This window comes from Panthera uncia, assembly GCF_023721935.1.
Source record: "Panthera uncia isolate 11264 chromosome D3 unlocalized genomic scaffold, Puncia_PCG_1.0 HiC_scaffold_8, whole genome shotgun sequence".
Taxonomy (NCBI): domain Eukaryota; kingdom Metazoa; phylum Chordata; class Mammalia; order Carnivora; family Felidae; genus Panthera; species Panthera uncia.
In genome coordinates, this window is record NW_026057586.1 from 40,165,068 (window position 1) to 40,182,554 (window position 17,487).

The 17,487-nt window shown below is 35.4% G+C and overlaps 1 protein-coding gene across 4 annotated transcripts in view; it reads left to right on the forward strand.

The window, feature by feature from the left end:
• The window catches only part of TRAPPC8 (trafficking protein particle complex subunit 8), a 114,562-nt gene that overhangs the window by 716 nt on the left and 96,359 nt on the right, over nt 1–17,487 (forward strand). For all 4 annotated transcript variants that reach the window (XR_007455270.1, XM_049619527.1, XM_049619525.1 and 1 more), the window contains exons 2-5: nt 7,941–8,135; nt 12,125–12,214; nt 13,724–13,898; nt 16,414–16,567. Coding sequence is in view for 3 of the 4 variants with exons in the window: in XM_049619527.1 (XP_049475484.1) it covers nt 7,941–8,135; nt 12,125–12,214; nt 13,724–13,898; nt 16,414–16,567 (614 nt within the window). In the remaining variant the exon portion in view is untranslated. The remainder of the gene's footprint in view (nt 1–7,940; nt 8,136–12,124; nt 12,215–13,723; nt 13,899–16,413; nt 16,568–17,487) is intronic.

A 17,487-nucleotide genomic window follows, 5' to 3' on the forward strand; every position in this document is an offset into this window, starting at 1 on the left:
CACTTTCCTTCTTCCCCGGACCAGCCGGGCTGCTGGGTAATTGGGGGGGGGGGGGGAGAGCCCCAGAGAAGGGCGTTGAGACTGTTTTCAACGACCATAGGGAGGGAATTAGGAAGTTGCAAGGCAGGTAAGGGTAGGAAGATGCTGAAGTCTTAATGAAGAAGGCGAATCATCTTCTCCTGGGTGTTAAACTGGACTTTCAAAGTTGTTTTGAGTAGTATTCTTCTGGTAGTGGGGCCTAGCTCTGTCTCTTTTTAAGTTTATTTATTTTGAGAGTGAGAGAGCAGGGGCGGGGCAGAGAGAGAGAGAGAGAGAGAGAGAGAGAATCCCAAGGAGGCTCTGCACTGTCAGCACAGAGCCTGCTGCTGGACTTGATCTCATGAACCTGAGCGGAAATCTAGAGTTGGATGCTCAAATCAAATGAGCCACCCGGGTGCCCTCCTGGGGCCTATCTCTTTCTAAGCTTCTATTTAGTTATGTTTTTTCTTTGACAATGTAAACATTTTCTTAGGCATATAGTATTTTATTTAACCTCTTGTGAAAAAAAAATGTTATAAAAATAATAAAACTTGCAACAGCCTGATGGATGAAGAAGTAAGGACAAGTTGTAATTTGGATGGTTGGAATTAAATAGATTTATAGGAATGAAAAAGTCGTAAGATTCAGTTTTTCAGATAAAAGTTTAATCAACAGGAGAAATGTGTCTTTAATTGAAGAGCCGCCTGTTTTCATCACCTTTACATTCTTTATTAGTGAAAAATAAGCATAATAAAACTCCCGAGTATTTAACCAATATATTTACCTTTGCAAATAGAACATAGCAAAGTATAAATAAAGTTCTTTCTTCTTAAGGTCTGAATAAAATGAAGGGTTCTATGATGAGGTTGTATCAAGCAAATGACTATGATGTTTATTTGGTTATGATGATTTCTTCACAGAAAGTGCTGTGCCATACATGTATGTATTTACGTGCCACAGGTGTGTATTCTTTGAGAGAATAGCTCCATAAGTTCACTTTATTATTTAAAGGAGAGTGGGAGCTGTCCAAAAAAACAAAGTTTGGGAACCTTTGGATTTTCTTCAGCTTGTACTTTAGCCATCAAGCTCAGCTCCTCCAATGTTCTACTAAATCAAGAACAACAAAGTGCCCTACATTCTGTTTTTGTTTTGTTTTTAAAATGTTTATTTATTTTGAAAGAGAGAGTAGGGGAGGGGCAGAGAGGAAGAGACAGAGAGAGAGAGAGAGAGAGAGAGAGAGAGAGAATATCCCAAGTAGGCTCCATGCTGTGGGTGCAGAGTCCTGCGCGGGGCTTGAACTCACGAACCAAACTGTGATCATGACCTGAGTGGAAATCCAGTGTCTGATACTTAACTGACTGAGCCACCCAGGTGCCCTTAAAGTGCCCTACATTCTTAAGTTCTTAAAAAAAAGTGTGAGAATCAGTTTGACTTTGATGTGTATGCTCTTTCCTGCTTTGTTGATGAGGAATAATAACGCTACTACTTGATACCTGCTTTATTTAGCTCTTCTCTTCTAGTTCTCGTTGAATCCTATAGAGTAGATAACTCTTCTCACCATTTTAAATTTGAGAACATTGAGTCATAAAGATGTTAACTTGTCTACAGTCCTATATGTGGGAAAGATTTAAAAACAGGCAATGTGACTCAAAGTATTCTTAAGTCATCTTATCTCTTGGCAGTAGGATTGTTATTCACACCAGAGAGCAGTGCTGTCCAGCCGAAATATGATGTGAGTTACATATATAATTTAAAATTATTTAGAAGTCACACTATAAAAAAAGTAAAAAGCAGGTGAAATTAGTTTTAGTATTGTAGTTAACCCAATATTTCCAAAATGTTACTATTTCAACATGTAATCAGTATAAAACATCTTAGTATTTTATGTTCTTATGGCTAAGTCTTTGAACTTTGGTATGCATTTAGACATTTATAAGGTTTACATTTTAGTTTGGATTAGACATTTCAAGTGCCCAACCCAATAGCTTCATCTGGCTGGTGCTTTCTGTATTGAATAGTGCAGTGAATAGGGGCCCACCTCAGGATTTTTCTGATTTCCTTCTGTAAACTGCGAAAGATTTAGGAAGAAACAAAATGAATTGGACTTTCATGGTTAGGTAGAGAGTTGATGGAAAGGAAGAGTGCCAGCATTTCCCGTTGAGGATGGGGATGAGGTGAGAATGGCAAAAGCTAGAAGTTAAGATTGAGTGCTTCCTGAGCAGTGAGGAAACTGCCCCATCAGAGTACAGTATAGTAAGGGAAGATGATTCCTAGGTAAGGAAGGATCTTGAATTCTGGGAATGGGATTTTGGATTTCATATCTAATGGTAAAAATGCGTGGTAGTCATAGATTCTTGAGCAAGGGTATCAAGTTGGGGAGATTAGAATTGTATGGTTTATAATGATAAATAAGAGTTGATAAACATTTCAAAGTTTAAGGTGATTAGGACATTGGACTTTGGTGGTGGCATTAGAAATTTGGTGAAAAGGACATAATTTTCTGTAGTTTAATTTTTTGCTGATAAATAAATTTTGGGGTTCTTAGCCATCCAGAAAAGGCTACTGTTTTTGTTTTTGTTTTTGTTTTTTGTCTCAAGTGTGGGGATTCCTCAAAGATAGCGTATCTTTAGGCACTGAGGCATGAGAATATAACTTCAGGCACATAGTTTAAGAACACAACTAACTAAAACAGCTAAAATTTCCTTAAAAGGAGAAAGGAGTGTTAAAAAAAAATAATTGGACTCCATTCTGGCCTGTGGGTATATTGTTATTTGAGGTCAAAACTTGCTTTGACTATTGAGATACCAATGTACAGTGCACTTTTTTTTCAATTTCAGTAGAAAAACCCATGGTTTAAAGCTATAGTGAATAGTGAGGGAGGGTTGATAAAACAAATTTGAATACCATGCATGTGTAGGGCCTTAAAAATAGAGTTTAAATAAAAATAATAAAAAAAAAGTTTAGACTTGATGTGTTAGTCAGTGGAGAGCCATTCTAGATTTCTTGGATACATGTTTTAAAATCCAACAAGTATTTCTTTATATTAAGTAATGATGAGTATATATATTTTTCTTATCGTTATGCTAGATAGATGTTTGAGACCTAAAAGAATATATATTCGTCATTTCAACACAAAGTTTGTAATCTTAATATTGCTTGAGAAATTTCTACTGGCCATTTATTTCAAAGAATAGTGGTGGTAGTGTTACTTAATCAGACTTCACTGTTTTTGCTGTCATAGTGATAGTTCTTCAGTAATTTTAAATAGTATTTCAACATATCATTTAGACATTTATAAGACTTAAGAAAATTTCACTTAAACATCAACTTTTGAAAGTACTTGACTGTCACTTTCAAAAAGTATTATTTTTAACTGGAGTAAATTAAGGGTTTAAAAAGAACAGAATGTAAATCTTCAGTGTAAATCTTGAGTATTTTCTAAAGGACCTTTGAAGGAAACTTATTGCCTCTAGTTTTCTTTAAAAGGAAATATTTCATTAATTTTAACTACCATGTTAGTGTGACTAGATAAATAACCTACAAATTTTTCAAGTACCAAACTTTGGATGAATTCAAGTCACGTTTCAAAATTAAAATTTGTTTTTAGTGTTTTTATTTTTGAGAGACAGAGTGTGAGCGGGGGAGGGGCAGAGAGAGAGGGAGACACAGAATCCGAAGCAAGTTCCAGGCTCCACGCTGTTAGCATAGAGCCTGATGCAGGCCTCGAACTCACAAACTGTGAGATCATGACCTGAGCCGAAGTCAGATGGCCTAACCAACTGCGCCACCGAGGCACCCCTTAAAATTTAGATACATATGTTGTTTGTGTCATTTTTGTACAAGTTACGATTATTTTTCCAGCAATTCAGGTTTCCTGAATATAGTAAAGTCTCGTGTGCTAGGTAAAAACATAGAAGATATTATCATTTTTAAAAATATATTCCATAGGACACCCAATGTGTTATACATGCCCTGCAAATGAGTTTTATGATCAAATAAGTTTGCTTCAAATAGCATGTGTTTGGGAGAATTACAGTGTCACTGAGCACATTAAAGGCTCTGGGAAGACCTGGTATAAAGAGACTTTTTAAAAACTTAATCCTATGTTTCTCAAATTTATTTGAACATGAAATTGATTTTTCTGAAACAACTCTTAATTAGCTTGAGGAAACAGTAGTCTGTGGACCTGCACATACTGGGAAATTTTACTTCATAATACAATATTCAAGAAATTATATTTATGAGGCTACCTGGCTGGTTCAGTTGGAAAAGCATGCAAGTCTTCATCTCTGGGTCGTGAGTTCGAGCCCCATGTTGGGGGTAGAGGTTACTTATATAAAACAACAAAAAAATTATATTTATATGGTAACTTGTAAAAGTAAGACAATGGTAGAGCTGAATTTCATTTTGAAATTGAGATGTCATGTGATTATGATGTCACCTTTTGTGATATACTCTTAATGAAGCCAAGCTTTAGAACTGTGTGAGTTTTTTCAGAGTATTTTTTTAAATCATTCTTAGCTCTTATCTTCCTCTTTATTAGGTTAGTTTTGGGATATTCCAGTGTTTTACTTCTCTGTTGTTGTATAACAAATTACTCCAAAATTAAGCACTTTAGGGGGGACAAAAGCATTATCTTGTCTCTCAGTTTGTCAGGAATCTGGGAGTAGCTCAGCTGGGTAGTTCTGTCCCAGGGTCTCTCTTGGACAGGGTCTCTCTTGAGGTTGCAGTGGTACTGTCAGCCTAGACCGTAGTCATCAGGGCTGGAGGATCTGCTTCCAAGCTCACTCATGTGGTTGTTGGCAAGTCTCACTTCCTCACTAGATGTTTTCCTGAGATCTCTGTTGTGTGCAGTGTAGGCTTTTCCATAGGCTCCTTGAGTATCCCCATGGCACGGCAGTTAGTTTCGCTAAGAGGGAGTGATGAAAGTGCACCCAAGATAGACCCTGTACTCTTTCATAACCTTATTTCAGAAGTGATGTACTCTTGCTTTTTCTGTGTTCTGTTGGGCACATATAACAACCCTGGGTGGGAAGGGATTACACAAGTGTGTGCATAACTCAAAATACAGGATTATTGGGGACTGTTTCAGAGGCTGGCTGTCACATCTGTTAACTCATTTCTGGATGTATTAGTAGGATTACCTAATAAATGATAAACTCATTCTGAATATGGGCAAAACTAGAATGTCTTTTTTTTTTTTTTTTTTTTTTTTTTTTTAAAGTAACCTCTACCCCAAACGTGTGGCTTAAACTCATGACCTCTTGAGACCAGGAGTCATGTGCTTTACAGACTAAGCTAGTCAGGCGACCCTAGAATGTCTTTTTTGTGTTGACACTTTTTTGTGTTGATACTAACAGTAATTAACCAGTTTAAAATTTTGAGAGACACTTTTATGTTTTTTGACAATTAGAGACCAACTTTAGGGAGAATATTTGTACAGTATTTTCTAAAAGATATCAGAAATGCAGCATAGTATTTTCATGCTTTTCATTTTCTCTATTTCATAGTTAGACCAGCTGGGAAATTTAATTAGGGCAAAAGGCTTGTGTGTGTTTATTTAAATTAGAAAACAAACAATTATTGAAGAATTCAGAGAATTTCCTACTAAGCTTCCCACTACCCAGAACCAACTAATATTAATCTTATTACATTTACATTGTATTTCTTCCTTTTCTTTAAAAAGAAATCAAATATTATACATTTGAGGTTCCCTTTCCTTTCTTCCTTTTTTAATCATAGCCAGTCATAATGGAACTTATATGTATACTTTCTTTTTTTTTAATTAAAATTTTTTTTTATTTTAATTTTTTTAATGTTTATTTTTGAGAGAGCTAGAGAGACAGAGCGTGAGCAGGGGAGGGGCAGAGAGAGAGGGAGACAGATTCCAAAGCAGGCTTCAGGCTTTGAGCTGTTAGCATAGAGCCTGACGTGGGTCTCGAACTCATGAACCGCAAGATCGTGACCTGAGCCAAAGTCGAGCGCTTAACTGACTGAGCCACCCAGGTGCCCCTGCGTGTATGCTTTCTATACATATATTTATTTTTATAATACAAGTGTACATATTTATGCCATATATAGTATTTTTAAAAGATTATCGTCTTATGTTTGTTAATTAAAACTTGAGAAGTCAACAGAGAGGACACATAGGAAATTTTAGGAAGACATTTGATGTAAATTTATTTTAAAATATGGGCTTCATATAGAGGCTCAGTCAGTGAAGTGTCTGAATCTTGATTTTGGCTCAGATCATGATCTCACGGTTGGTGGGTTTGAGTCCCACGTCTGGCTCCATGCTAACAGTGCGGAACCTGCTTGGGATTCTCTGTCTCCCTGTCTCTGCGCTTTTCCTGCTCTCTCTCTCACACACACACACACACACACTCTCAAAATAAATAAGTAAACTTAAAAAAAAAAAAGTTTGATGTAAAGATTCTCGTCTGAGGAAAAAAAGTGTTTGTTTTTTTTTTTAATGGGTAGGTATCCAAAGCCAGTTTTCCAGTTTGCCTCTTATTTAAAAATGATGATCCATGCTGTACTTGAATGTGTGTGATACCTGCTGCTTTCATTTTTTCTTAAGCACCTAACTATATAGTTATGTATATGTCAGGTTTGGTGCTCAGTGCTTTTCACTGAATTGTCTCATCTAACGATATCTCATCTAAATTCTTAAAGTAACCCTTTGAAGAAGGCATTAATTACATGTTATAGATGAGGAAATTGAAGCATAGAAAAGTTGAAAAGTTTTTAGGATAACATGTGGTGGGCTAGGATTTAAAGTAAAGTCTGACTTTAAAAGTTGAGTCCAGGGGCGCCTGGGTGGCCCAGTTGGTTAAGCGTCTGACTTCAGCTCAGGTCATGATCTCACGGTTCATGAGTTCAAGCCCCGCGTCAGGCATCTGTGCTGATGGCTCAGAGCCTGGAGCCTGTTTCAGATTCTGTGTCTCCCTCTCTCTCTGACCCTCCCCCGTTCATACTCTGTCTCTCTCTGTCTCAAAAATAAATAAACGTTAAAAAAAAATTAAAAAAAAAATAAAAATAAAAGTTGAGTCCTTAATATAATGGACTGCTTTTAATACTGTTATGGAAACTAATGATCTTCTTTGATTATATTTATGTGAAAAGAATATGTTCACATTTCCTGCTGTGCACTGTGGACACCGTCTTGTTACAGTCCCCTGCAAACCTATCCCCTGACCTAAAGTTCTGAAACACTGGTTATAAATCCTGTCGCCTTGGCAAGGCCTATAGCAGGGTGGAGTCAGGGTTTTGGGGTGGGGGAAGGGATCTGGGCATTTTCTTCTTGTTTTTTTTTAAAGTAGACTTTCTTTTTTAGAGCAGACTTTCTTTTTTAGGTTCATAGTGAAGTTGAGCAGAGAATACAGAGTTTTCATATACCTTATGTTCCAGAACATAGCCTTACTACTATCAACATCTTTCTCCGGGGTGGGCACTGAGTTTTGTGATGGTAGAATAGGGCTGAGAATGCAGGCAGTATACTAGGAGAAGCAGAGGAAACCCACATGCAGCACTTAATTCCCCTTTCTTCCCCTTTACTATTTTCAGCATTGCTACTACAGATCTCACAGGTCACACTGCCTGGGGATTGCCCTTAGGGTGAGTGAGAATTAGGGATTTGATATAGATGGGGATTGGTTCCTGGCAACTCCAGAAAATAGGGGGAAGGAAAGGACCTACAAATAGCAAAGTTGTGAGTAGTAGCATTGAGGGAGAAGGTTAGACTCTACCTAGCCCTCTTGGTATATAAGTAAGTCAGTTGTATTGTACTTCTGGAAGACTTCCACTTGGAATTCCTGGTTTTTGATTTGTGCATTCTTTTTGTAAACTATTAACCCAATTGTTTATTGTTGGATTGTTATTGTGTAGGATTAATTTCAAGTTTTTTCCTTTTTTTTTTAAAGTACATATGAGAGATCCTAATAATCAACTTCACATAATCAAAAATCTGAAGATAGCAGTAAGCAACATTATCACCCAACCACCTCAACCCGGAGCCATTCGGAAGCTTTTGAATGATGTTGTTTCTGGCAGTCAGCCTGCGGAAGGATTAGTAGCTAATGTGATTACAGCAGGAGATTATGACCTCAACATCAGTGGTATGTAGTAAGTTTTATTACTACTATTTAAATGAAATTTTCTTTTGTTAGAAAAAGTAATTCTGTATCTTGGAAATCATTCAATATTTAAATGCCTACTGGGTGCTAGAGCCTGGGAATACAGTATTGTAAAAAACCAATCCTTGCTTTTACAGAGATTATAGTCAAGTAGGCAGCCAACTATGAATTACATCATTTCATTTTATTTTTTTATAATGAAAATGTTTTTATAGTTCTAATTGTAAAGTTAATAGAAGGCTCCATGAGGACAGGAACTTTGGCTCTTTATTTTCTTTCCAGTACTTAAAGTAATGCCTAAAACTTATGCATGATAAATCTAGAGTGAAAGAACTAGCAGTAGATAAAAAGCAATATATTCTTTTGTGACATAAGTGATACTAAAATAAAAAGAATTAAGTTTATTTTACTTTTTATCCTACTTGGTGTTAAGTTGAAGACATTTTTCTAATATATGAGTAAATATTTAATTTTTTGTAAGAGCTTATTTTTTAATTTTTTATTAAAAAGATTGTTTTTAATGTTTATTTTATTTTTGAGAGAGAGAGACAGAGCATGAGCGGGGAGGAGCAGAGAGAGAGGGAGACACAGAATCCGAAGCAGGCTCCAGGCTCTGAGCTGTCAGCAAAGAGCCCAACGCGGGGCTCGAACTCACAGACTGCAAGATCATGACCTGAGCCGAAGTTGGATGCATAACTGAGCCACCTAGGAGGCGCTCCCCCAATTGCCTTTTTAAAAAGCAAACTTGCTTAGAGTTCTTTGTATCTCTTCCTAGTCTTTTAAACTTCCAATAGCCTCTTGATAAGATTTCATGATTGACATTAATTTATCAGATAATCTGTTTATCAGGATCTCCTTCCTGAAGTTTTCTCTCTGCATTCTTAGTGAGGAATGATATCATCTGTCAGTGGGGGAGAAAATTTGGTTCTCAGTGGTGCAAAAATCCTAGATATTACAATGGTTTGTGACTCTCCAAAGGACCATGGTACATAAATAGGTGCACGGTACATGTATGTATCTGTGAAGACTAATTAGAAATGTCTAAAAGGCTCATAGGGGAGATTACAAAATAAAAGTTGCAAAACACTGTTCTGCTGCACGTTGGACTAGTTACTTTTCAAGGTCTGTTCCACAGCTGTCAGCCTGGGGATTTCCTTCCTTTCTCTTCTCTGTAGACTCTCAGTTTTATCTTTTTTGGTATATTTTCTTAATTTGGTGAAGGACATCTCCAGTAGCTTCCTGAGAAAGGTCACTTGGAAGGTAAAGTTTTTGAGCCAATTAATGTCTGAAAATGCTTTTAGCTTTTATATTTGATAGTTTGGCTATATATATTGTTAGAAATAATTTCCTTCAGATTTATTCCACTTTCAGTTTCTGGTATTGCTGTAAAGAAGCTGGATGACATTAGGATACCTATCCTCTCATTCCCTCCAGTCTTCAGAAGCTTTTAGAGCCTCTTTATCTCTGTTTTGAAGTTTCATTTTGGGCCTATTTTAACTTTTTTTTTTCACTGGTATCAGCAGCCCCTTTTGATAATTTGGGCATACATACTCTTTTATTAAAAAATTTTTTTTTTAATGATTTATTATTTTTGAGAGAGAGAGAGAGAAACAGAAACAGAGCATGAGCAGGGGAGGGGTGGAGAGAGAGAGGGAGACACAGAATCCGAAGCAGGGTCCAGGCTGTCAGCTGTCAGCGCAGCCCTATGCAAGCGGGGCTCGAACCAGCAGTGAGATCATGACCTGAGCCGAAGTTGGCCGCCCAACTGACTGAGCCACCCAGGTGCCCTGGGCATACATACTCTTAAACTTGACAAATTTTTTTATACTGTTTCTTGGTTAATTTCTTCCTCATTGTTTTTCCCTGTTCTTTCTGGAACTACTTGTTAATTGGATGTAGAACTTCTCAGTTGCTCCTTTAGTGTTCTTTCCTTTTTTTATAAATATTGTTCATTTACAGCTCTGTGTCTTTTTGTTTTACTTTCTGGGTGATATCTTTATCTCTGGCTTTATTTTCCTAACCTTCCATTGAAATTTTAATGTTTATTGTGTGTGTATGTGGTTTGTTTTTTTTTTTTTTGAAACTTTGCCTTGCTCTCTTTGTTTTCCTATTTGTACTGGGCAGTTCTTGTGTCATGTGGTATTTTAATTCAGGAAATTAATAAATTGTTGTTGGCTTCTTTTAGTATTTAAGTTTTCTTTTATCCTGTGTTTTCCTCTCATTTGTATTACTTTTTTCAGTTTGTTTTGGTCACTTTTTCACATTGGAAACTTTTCTCACATATCTCCTGAGCCCGTGGCATTATTTTCTATTTCAAACTGAGAATTAAAAGCCCCGCTGGGCATAATAAACTCTTGTTATCTAGTGGACTTCTGTACTGGGTGGTGAGGCTGTGAATAGGCTTTAGAGTTGCCCAATACTTATGGTTCTTTTATTTGGGGCCATTTCATTTCTCCAGAGAAAGATGCTCAAGTCTGATGTCTGACTATCTGTAAAATGGGGGGGTGGGGGCTGTTTTATGACTGTTTGTTTTTTAACAGTCTATTAAAGTAGTTTGGTAGATAGAGAACATCATTTCCCCAAGTCTGTGAAGATTCCTTCCTATTTAACCAAATTTTCATTATCTTTTATTTTCTTGTCCTTGGTGCTGAGTGAAAATACATATTAATTTTCTAGCTAGACTAATTTTGACTGATTTTGGGGGAAGATATAGGTTATTGGTTGGTTAGAAAGAAAATGGGTTATAACATTGGCTAGTATTGTCATTTATTCTCCAATTTTTGTCACTTTTCATATAGATTATGGTATTTCTAAGAAAGCTTTTCCTCTCATATAGCAATGAACATGAAATTGTTACATTGATAGCCCTCCTAAACAATATATGGGTTATTCTCATAAGGTATTTGTTGGAATTAAAATTTTATATATTTATATATGGCACCAGGTTAGATACTACTATTTGGCCAAGATTGAATGGTTTTTTTTCCCCTTTACCTTCCAGTTGGTTAATGTAGTATTATAATGTGAACAAAGTATATTAGGTTTTTCAGTGATTGAGGTGAAAGGTTTGGTAGTCGGCATAAATAGCTAGGAATAGAATGTCCTTTAGTAAAACTGTGATTTATATAATCTGTTTAAACCTTGTGAAATGACCTGTCTAATGACTTAACTGTAAGTTAGTTTAAAAACAAATAAAGAATAGTTGTAAAATGCTTAGCATGGAGCAAGAGAGGTTTGACATTTTAAGAATTACATTATATACATTTATAAAAATGTGAAAACACACCTCCTTATATTTGATTACAAGGTAAATATACTTTGAAATTTCATTTAAAGAAGTTTTGTTATTGTCATACTCAAGTAATCAAATTATGAAGTAGATGTTGTCAACCTTACCACTATTGACATTCTGAGCTACATAATTCTTTTTTGTGGGGAACTGTCTCCTGTTCATTGTAGGATGTTTTGCACTGTTCTGGACGTATTTGCCTAGAAGTCAGTAGCACACAACCCCATCCCTACTGTGACAACCCAAAGTATCTCCAGACATTGCCAAATATTTCCTGGAGGTCAAAATCACTGTTGGTTAAGAAACCATTGTTTTGAAATGATGTTTATGAAGAGGAGAGGGGCACAAAACTTTAGTTTCAGAATCTTTTTACTCATGTAGGTAATATTTAAAGGATTAATAGGTAAGTAGGTTGTGGATCATTGTGTAGGTTTAGGAATAAGTCAGTTTTATTTTTGCAAATGTATATTCCTATATTTGAATATATTTGTGTGTATGGCACAGACACTAATTTTAAAGCAGAGGTAGAAAATGCTTGTTTATATCTTTAAGTACAAGTGAAAAATGCTTATTTACTGTTGGGAATCTTTCACACCTTTTAGGAGTATGGACTTGACATTTTTTTTGTTGTAAATTGATTCTGTTGAGGAATTTTAACTGTTGTATATCTTGTTTATTTTAGCTACCACTCCATGGTTTGAGTCTTACAGAGAGACCTTTCTTCAGTCGATGCCAGCATCAGATCATGAATTTCTGAACCACTATTTAGCATGTATCCTTTGACCTTTGTGTTTTCTTTTTTCTTTAATTTATTTTTATTTTTTGACAGAGAGTGCACTAGTACACAAGTAGGGAAGGGACAGAGGGAGAAGGAGGGAGAGAATCTTAAGCAGGTTCCTCCCTTAGTGCAGAGCCCGAAGCAGGGCTTGATCTAATGACGGTGAGATCTTGACCCAAACTGAAATCATGAGTTAGATACTTAGCCGACTGAGCCACCCGGGTGCCTGACCTTTGTGTTTTCTTTCCTTTCCTTTTTTTTTTTTTTTTTTTTAATTTTTTAACGTTTATTTATTATTGAGAGATAGAGAGAGCATGAATGTGGGAGGGGCAGAGAGAGGGGGAGACACAGAATCCAAAGCAGGCTCCAGGCTCTGAGCTGTCAGCACAGAGCCTGATACAGGGCTTGAACTCACAAATCATGAGGTCGTGACCTGAGCCGAAGTCGGACACTTAACTGACTGAGCCACCTGGGCGCCCCCTGACCTTTGTGTTTTCTTAAAATCAAATGTTTTGGAAATTAGTAATCTCAGAAATAGTTCTATGAAGGCAAATTTTTAATTTTTTTTTTAATGTATATTTCTGAGAAAGAGAGTGCAAGCGGGAGAAGGGCAGAGAGAGAGAGGGAGACACAGAATCTGAAGCAGGCTCCAAGCTCTGGGCTGTCAGCACAGAGCCCAACGCGGGGCTCAAAGTCACAGACTGCGAGGTCATGACCTGAGCTGAAGTCAGACCCTTAACCAACTGAGCTACCCAGGTGTCCCCTATGAAGGCAAATTTTTTGAGAGGACATGGGAGAATAGAAAAATTATTTTTCATTGATGATGCTTCAAGTTTTTGTAACTGTTGTTTTTGTTAAATGACATCCTAGACAAGACTGGTTTTAATAAATTAATTTTTATTACAGAGTAAGAATACTGATGGCTTACTTACTGTTTTTCTTTTTTCTCCAGCTCAAATATTTCATGTTTAGTAAGTTTCTGAACCAAAGAGTAAATGTGAACTGTCATTGTTAACTGCTTTTGCTGATTGCCTCAAGATTAGTTTCTTATGATCTCATATATAAAAGCAGTTTTCCATTATTTTAGTAACCTGTTTTATAGCTGTTAACCTCTTTTGATGCTTATGACTTTTTAGTTTTCTTAATGAGGTTGCAGAGAAAGTTAAGAGGTAGGATAGAGTATGAAGCCGCAGTGAGATGGAATGGAGAGGAGCAAGATTCAGCAGAATTGTTCATTGTGTTGATGTGTAACTTTGATATTGTCCATTTTTATGTTCATGGATTTCCTTATATATGTAAATGACCTAAAAGCCATTGTCAAAAAAGTATTTGAGATTTAAAACCTTGAGTTATTTGGAAATGCTGGAGAAATTATTTTGTGTTTGCAGTGAAAATCTATGAAATCAGATTTTTTAGCTTAGAAAATTTCCTCAAAGTTTATTTTAATAGGATAATATGTATCATTTAGTGATAAGTGATAATTACCTTAATATGGTTTACAAGGTATGTTGGTAGCATCATCTAGTGAAGCTGAACCTGTGGAACAGTTTTCAAAGTTATCACAAGAACAGCATCGAATTCAGCACAACAGTGACTATTCCTACCCCAAGTGGTTTATACCAAATACACTTAAATATTATGTACTTTTACATGATGTAAGTGCAGGAGATGAACAGAGGTAAGCTTTATTTTTTTAACTAAAAATGTTTCCCTGTTATATGATTAGATATTAGTTTGCATGTTTTATTTAAATTTTAGATGTATTTTTTTATCTAAGAAAGTAAAAATACTAATAAAACATTTAACTATATCTTTGTTATGTTCAACAGCTAAGTTATTTTATGTTAGATTTCATATGCTTATCCAAACTTTGCTTTCAATATATATCTGTTACTACAATCTTTGTACCAAAGTGCCTGCCATTTTACACTTGTAGGTCTTAGCTGTTATTTCTTACTTTGTCATTTTTTTTCTTTTCTCAGTTTTCCTTTTAACTTTTCACTTCTTGACTTTTTTTAAGGGCATTTCTGTTTCCACTCTTTACCCTATTGTCACTTTGTATTTTTAGCCTTGATGTTTTCATAGTCTCAAAAACATGCAGACATTTCTTTATTTTCTCTACTCTTCTCCTCTTTCTTTCTTTCTTTCTTTCTTTCTCTCTCACTCTCTCTCTCTCTTTCTGTCTTCCTTCCTCCCTTCCTTTCTTTCTGTCTGTCTTTCTTTCTGTCTTTCCTTCTGAGAATGGGCACAGCGTGAGCGAAGGGCAGAGAGAGCGAGAAGCGGGCCTCACTTGGGGCTCGAACTCACCTTGAAGCAGGGTTTTGTGCTCCCCTTATGCTCACCTGAAGTGGTGCTCGAGCTCACCCAAAGCGGGACTTGAACTCAGAAACTATGAGATCATGACTTGAGCTGAAGTCAGATGCTTAGTGACTGAGCCACCCAGGTGTCCCCAGACATTTCTTACATGTCCTTTAATATTCATTATTAGTGATTTGCCGTAGTCCTTTTATCTTTGTAACAAATGATTAACTTATCTTTAAAAATATAGTAAGTTTTTAAAAAATAAGATAACATAAAAAGCAATTTTATTTTTATGATTTTGGAGTTTATTTTGACTTTTGATTTGGGATGTGGATCAAATTAATTTTTTGTTTAAAATTGTCAGTCTGATAAATCAGTGCCATTTAGGATATACAAATAATCATTTCTTGCCATTGTTTTGAGCACATATCATTATCTTTTAAATAAATTTTCCTTTTATGTATTTATTATTTTAATTAATTTATTTGAAAGATTTTATTTTTAAGTAGTCTCTACACCCAACGTGGGGCTTGAACTTACAACCCCAATGTCAAGAGTCGTATGCTCCACTGACTGAACTAGGTAGGCACCCCATAAATTTTCCTTTATAACCAAAGAACTTTTCTGAGGAATAATTAATATTTAGGATTTTTTCTGAAATCATAAACAGTCTGTAGCCTGTGGATGAAGTATACTATGTAAATAGAAATAATTTGAACTGGCTATTAAAATTAGTTTCTATCTATAGAATATGATATGTATCTTTCATATTGAAGGGTTGTAACTAGGATATTTAAGTGGTAATTCAGGTATTAGATCAGTGGTTCATATCTTTAGCAGTATCACTGGTAAAGTGAGCAGTTTATTTTATTGTACTTGAGTGTATATACACATACATATACTTATATCTGCTTGTATACATTTATAACTTTTATTAATCCAGCCTTAATTTTATAGTGTGTAAATATGATTTGGTAGTCTGGCAGGCATGTTACTTGTATAGTATTATCTTGCATTTAAATATAATACAAAATTTTTTGTTCCCCCCCCACCCCCCCAGATGGCTGATTGACTTAAAAAGATACCATTTAAATTAGGTTAGCCCTATGTACTAAAATTTCAGTTTTCATTAGAATATGCTGTTTGCTTCCTAGGCTGTGTTATCACTTGAATTATTTTTTCACCTACCAGCTAGCATAGCTTAGTTAACTTAAACTATGGCAATAAAACTACTTTTTATTGCATCTAAGACGTAACTCATGGATTCAGCTATTATAAATTTTGCAAGAAAAAAGGGTGGATTTCATGTAATAAATAAGTCAGCTGCTCTTCTTGAGTTTTCTTTCCTTTTCTGTCTTTGAACTGTGTCCCTTTGAAAACAGCTAAGGGAAGGATAAACTGTAGCAGTGAAAGATGTTTTGTAAGTTTTGGGGTGCTATACTTTTCTGTTTCGGCGCTTACGTTTTTTGATAAATGTTTGTTTTCTCAGATGGAATTTCCAAAACCTTCTTCCCTAAAGCCTGGTACTTACAGTTGAAAGAGTTCTTGATCTAGAAGTTTGAAGCCATTCTTTGGAAATTTACAGTGCACATGAGTAAATGGAAGGCTTGGAGGTGGTCTCCTGGTTTTGTTTACTGTAGTTCAACTAGTTTGACCACCAGAATGGTCTCTTTGACCGTTGAAGCACATTTTGTTAACTCTGCTTTAAGGTGATATCCAAGCTAGCTAAATTTCAGTTAGGATCATGATCTTTGTTTTAATTTTTTTACTATTTTATATCTGATTTTCTGTTCTGCCTTTTTTGGGGATTATTTTTGCATTATTTTAATATCTGTTATTGCCTAAGGTATGCTCTCCATTTACTACAAACTTTTTTCCATTTTTTATTTTAGAGCTGAATCAATTTATGAAGAAATGAAACAGAAATATGGAACTCAGGGTTGCTATTTACTTAAAATTAATTCTCGAACATCTAATCGAGCATCAGATGAACAGATACCAGATCCTTGGAGTCAGTATCTTCAGAAAAATAGTATTCAAAACCAGGTATATGTAAAAAACAACCATGAAGCAAACCACAAAAGCTGTATTTCAGTTTTATGACATAATGACATCATTGTAGAATTTTTTAAGTCTTCATTTAACTAGTAGAATTGTTTATTTATTTTGTGGAATCTAGCTAGTTCTGATCTATCAGCATGTGAGCTCTTAATTCAGTGGTTTAAAACTGTTTTTAACTAACACATAATCCCTTATATGTATTCCATTCAGGTATATAATATCCGTATTAATTGATCTTTTCTTAAAAAAATGAAAAGTGAATTACATAAGAATTGAATGAGATTGGCTAGACATGTAGAGAATAGAAGTTTTTACTTGTACATATAATTCCTTATGAATGCTTACAGTCAATTCTTTATTATCCACATGCTCTGGGGTTGCCTTCCTTCATTTTCAACATGCTGTTCTTATGGCCACCTTTTGGAGCTCATACTTTTTAGGTGGGTGGGCTTTTTTCCCTAACTTTCCTTTGATTTCCTTTCCTTCTGAATTTTCAGGAAGTGTTATTTCTTCCTAATTTTCTCCTTTCTTAATCTAGAGTCCTAGTCTAATGTTAATTGCCTATTAGTTGAAGTGGGTAGGTATAAGGTTTCATGGTCTGTTGAACTTCTAAGATAGAATTGTATGCCACTTGGTAGTAGTCAAATGTGAAGTTCCCATGTTTAGTTCAGATAATCAGGAGTTGACTTTTCTGTGTGTGTGTATAGAAGGGGGATTTTGTAAGTAAATGAAAATATAGTTGTGTTCTGTACATTTGAATTACATTGGGTACTCTGTGATATTCTTTTTAAAATAACAATTATAAAGTTTGTAATTTTTGATGTCTTAATATAAATATTGTTTAATAATCTGTTTGCCTTATTTTTCTATCTAATATATGGAATTTTTGGTCCAAATATAGTGTT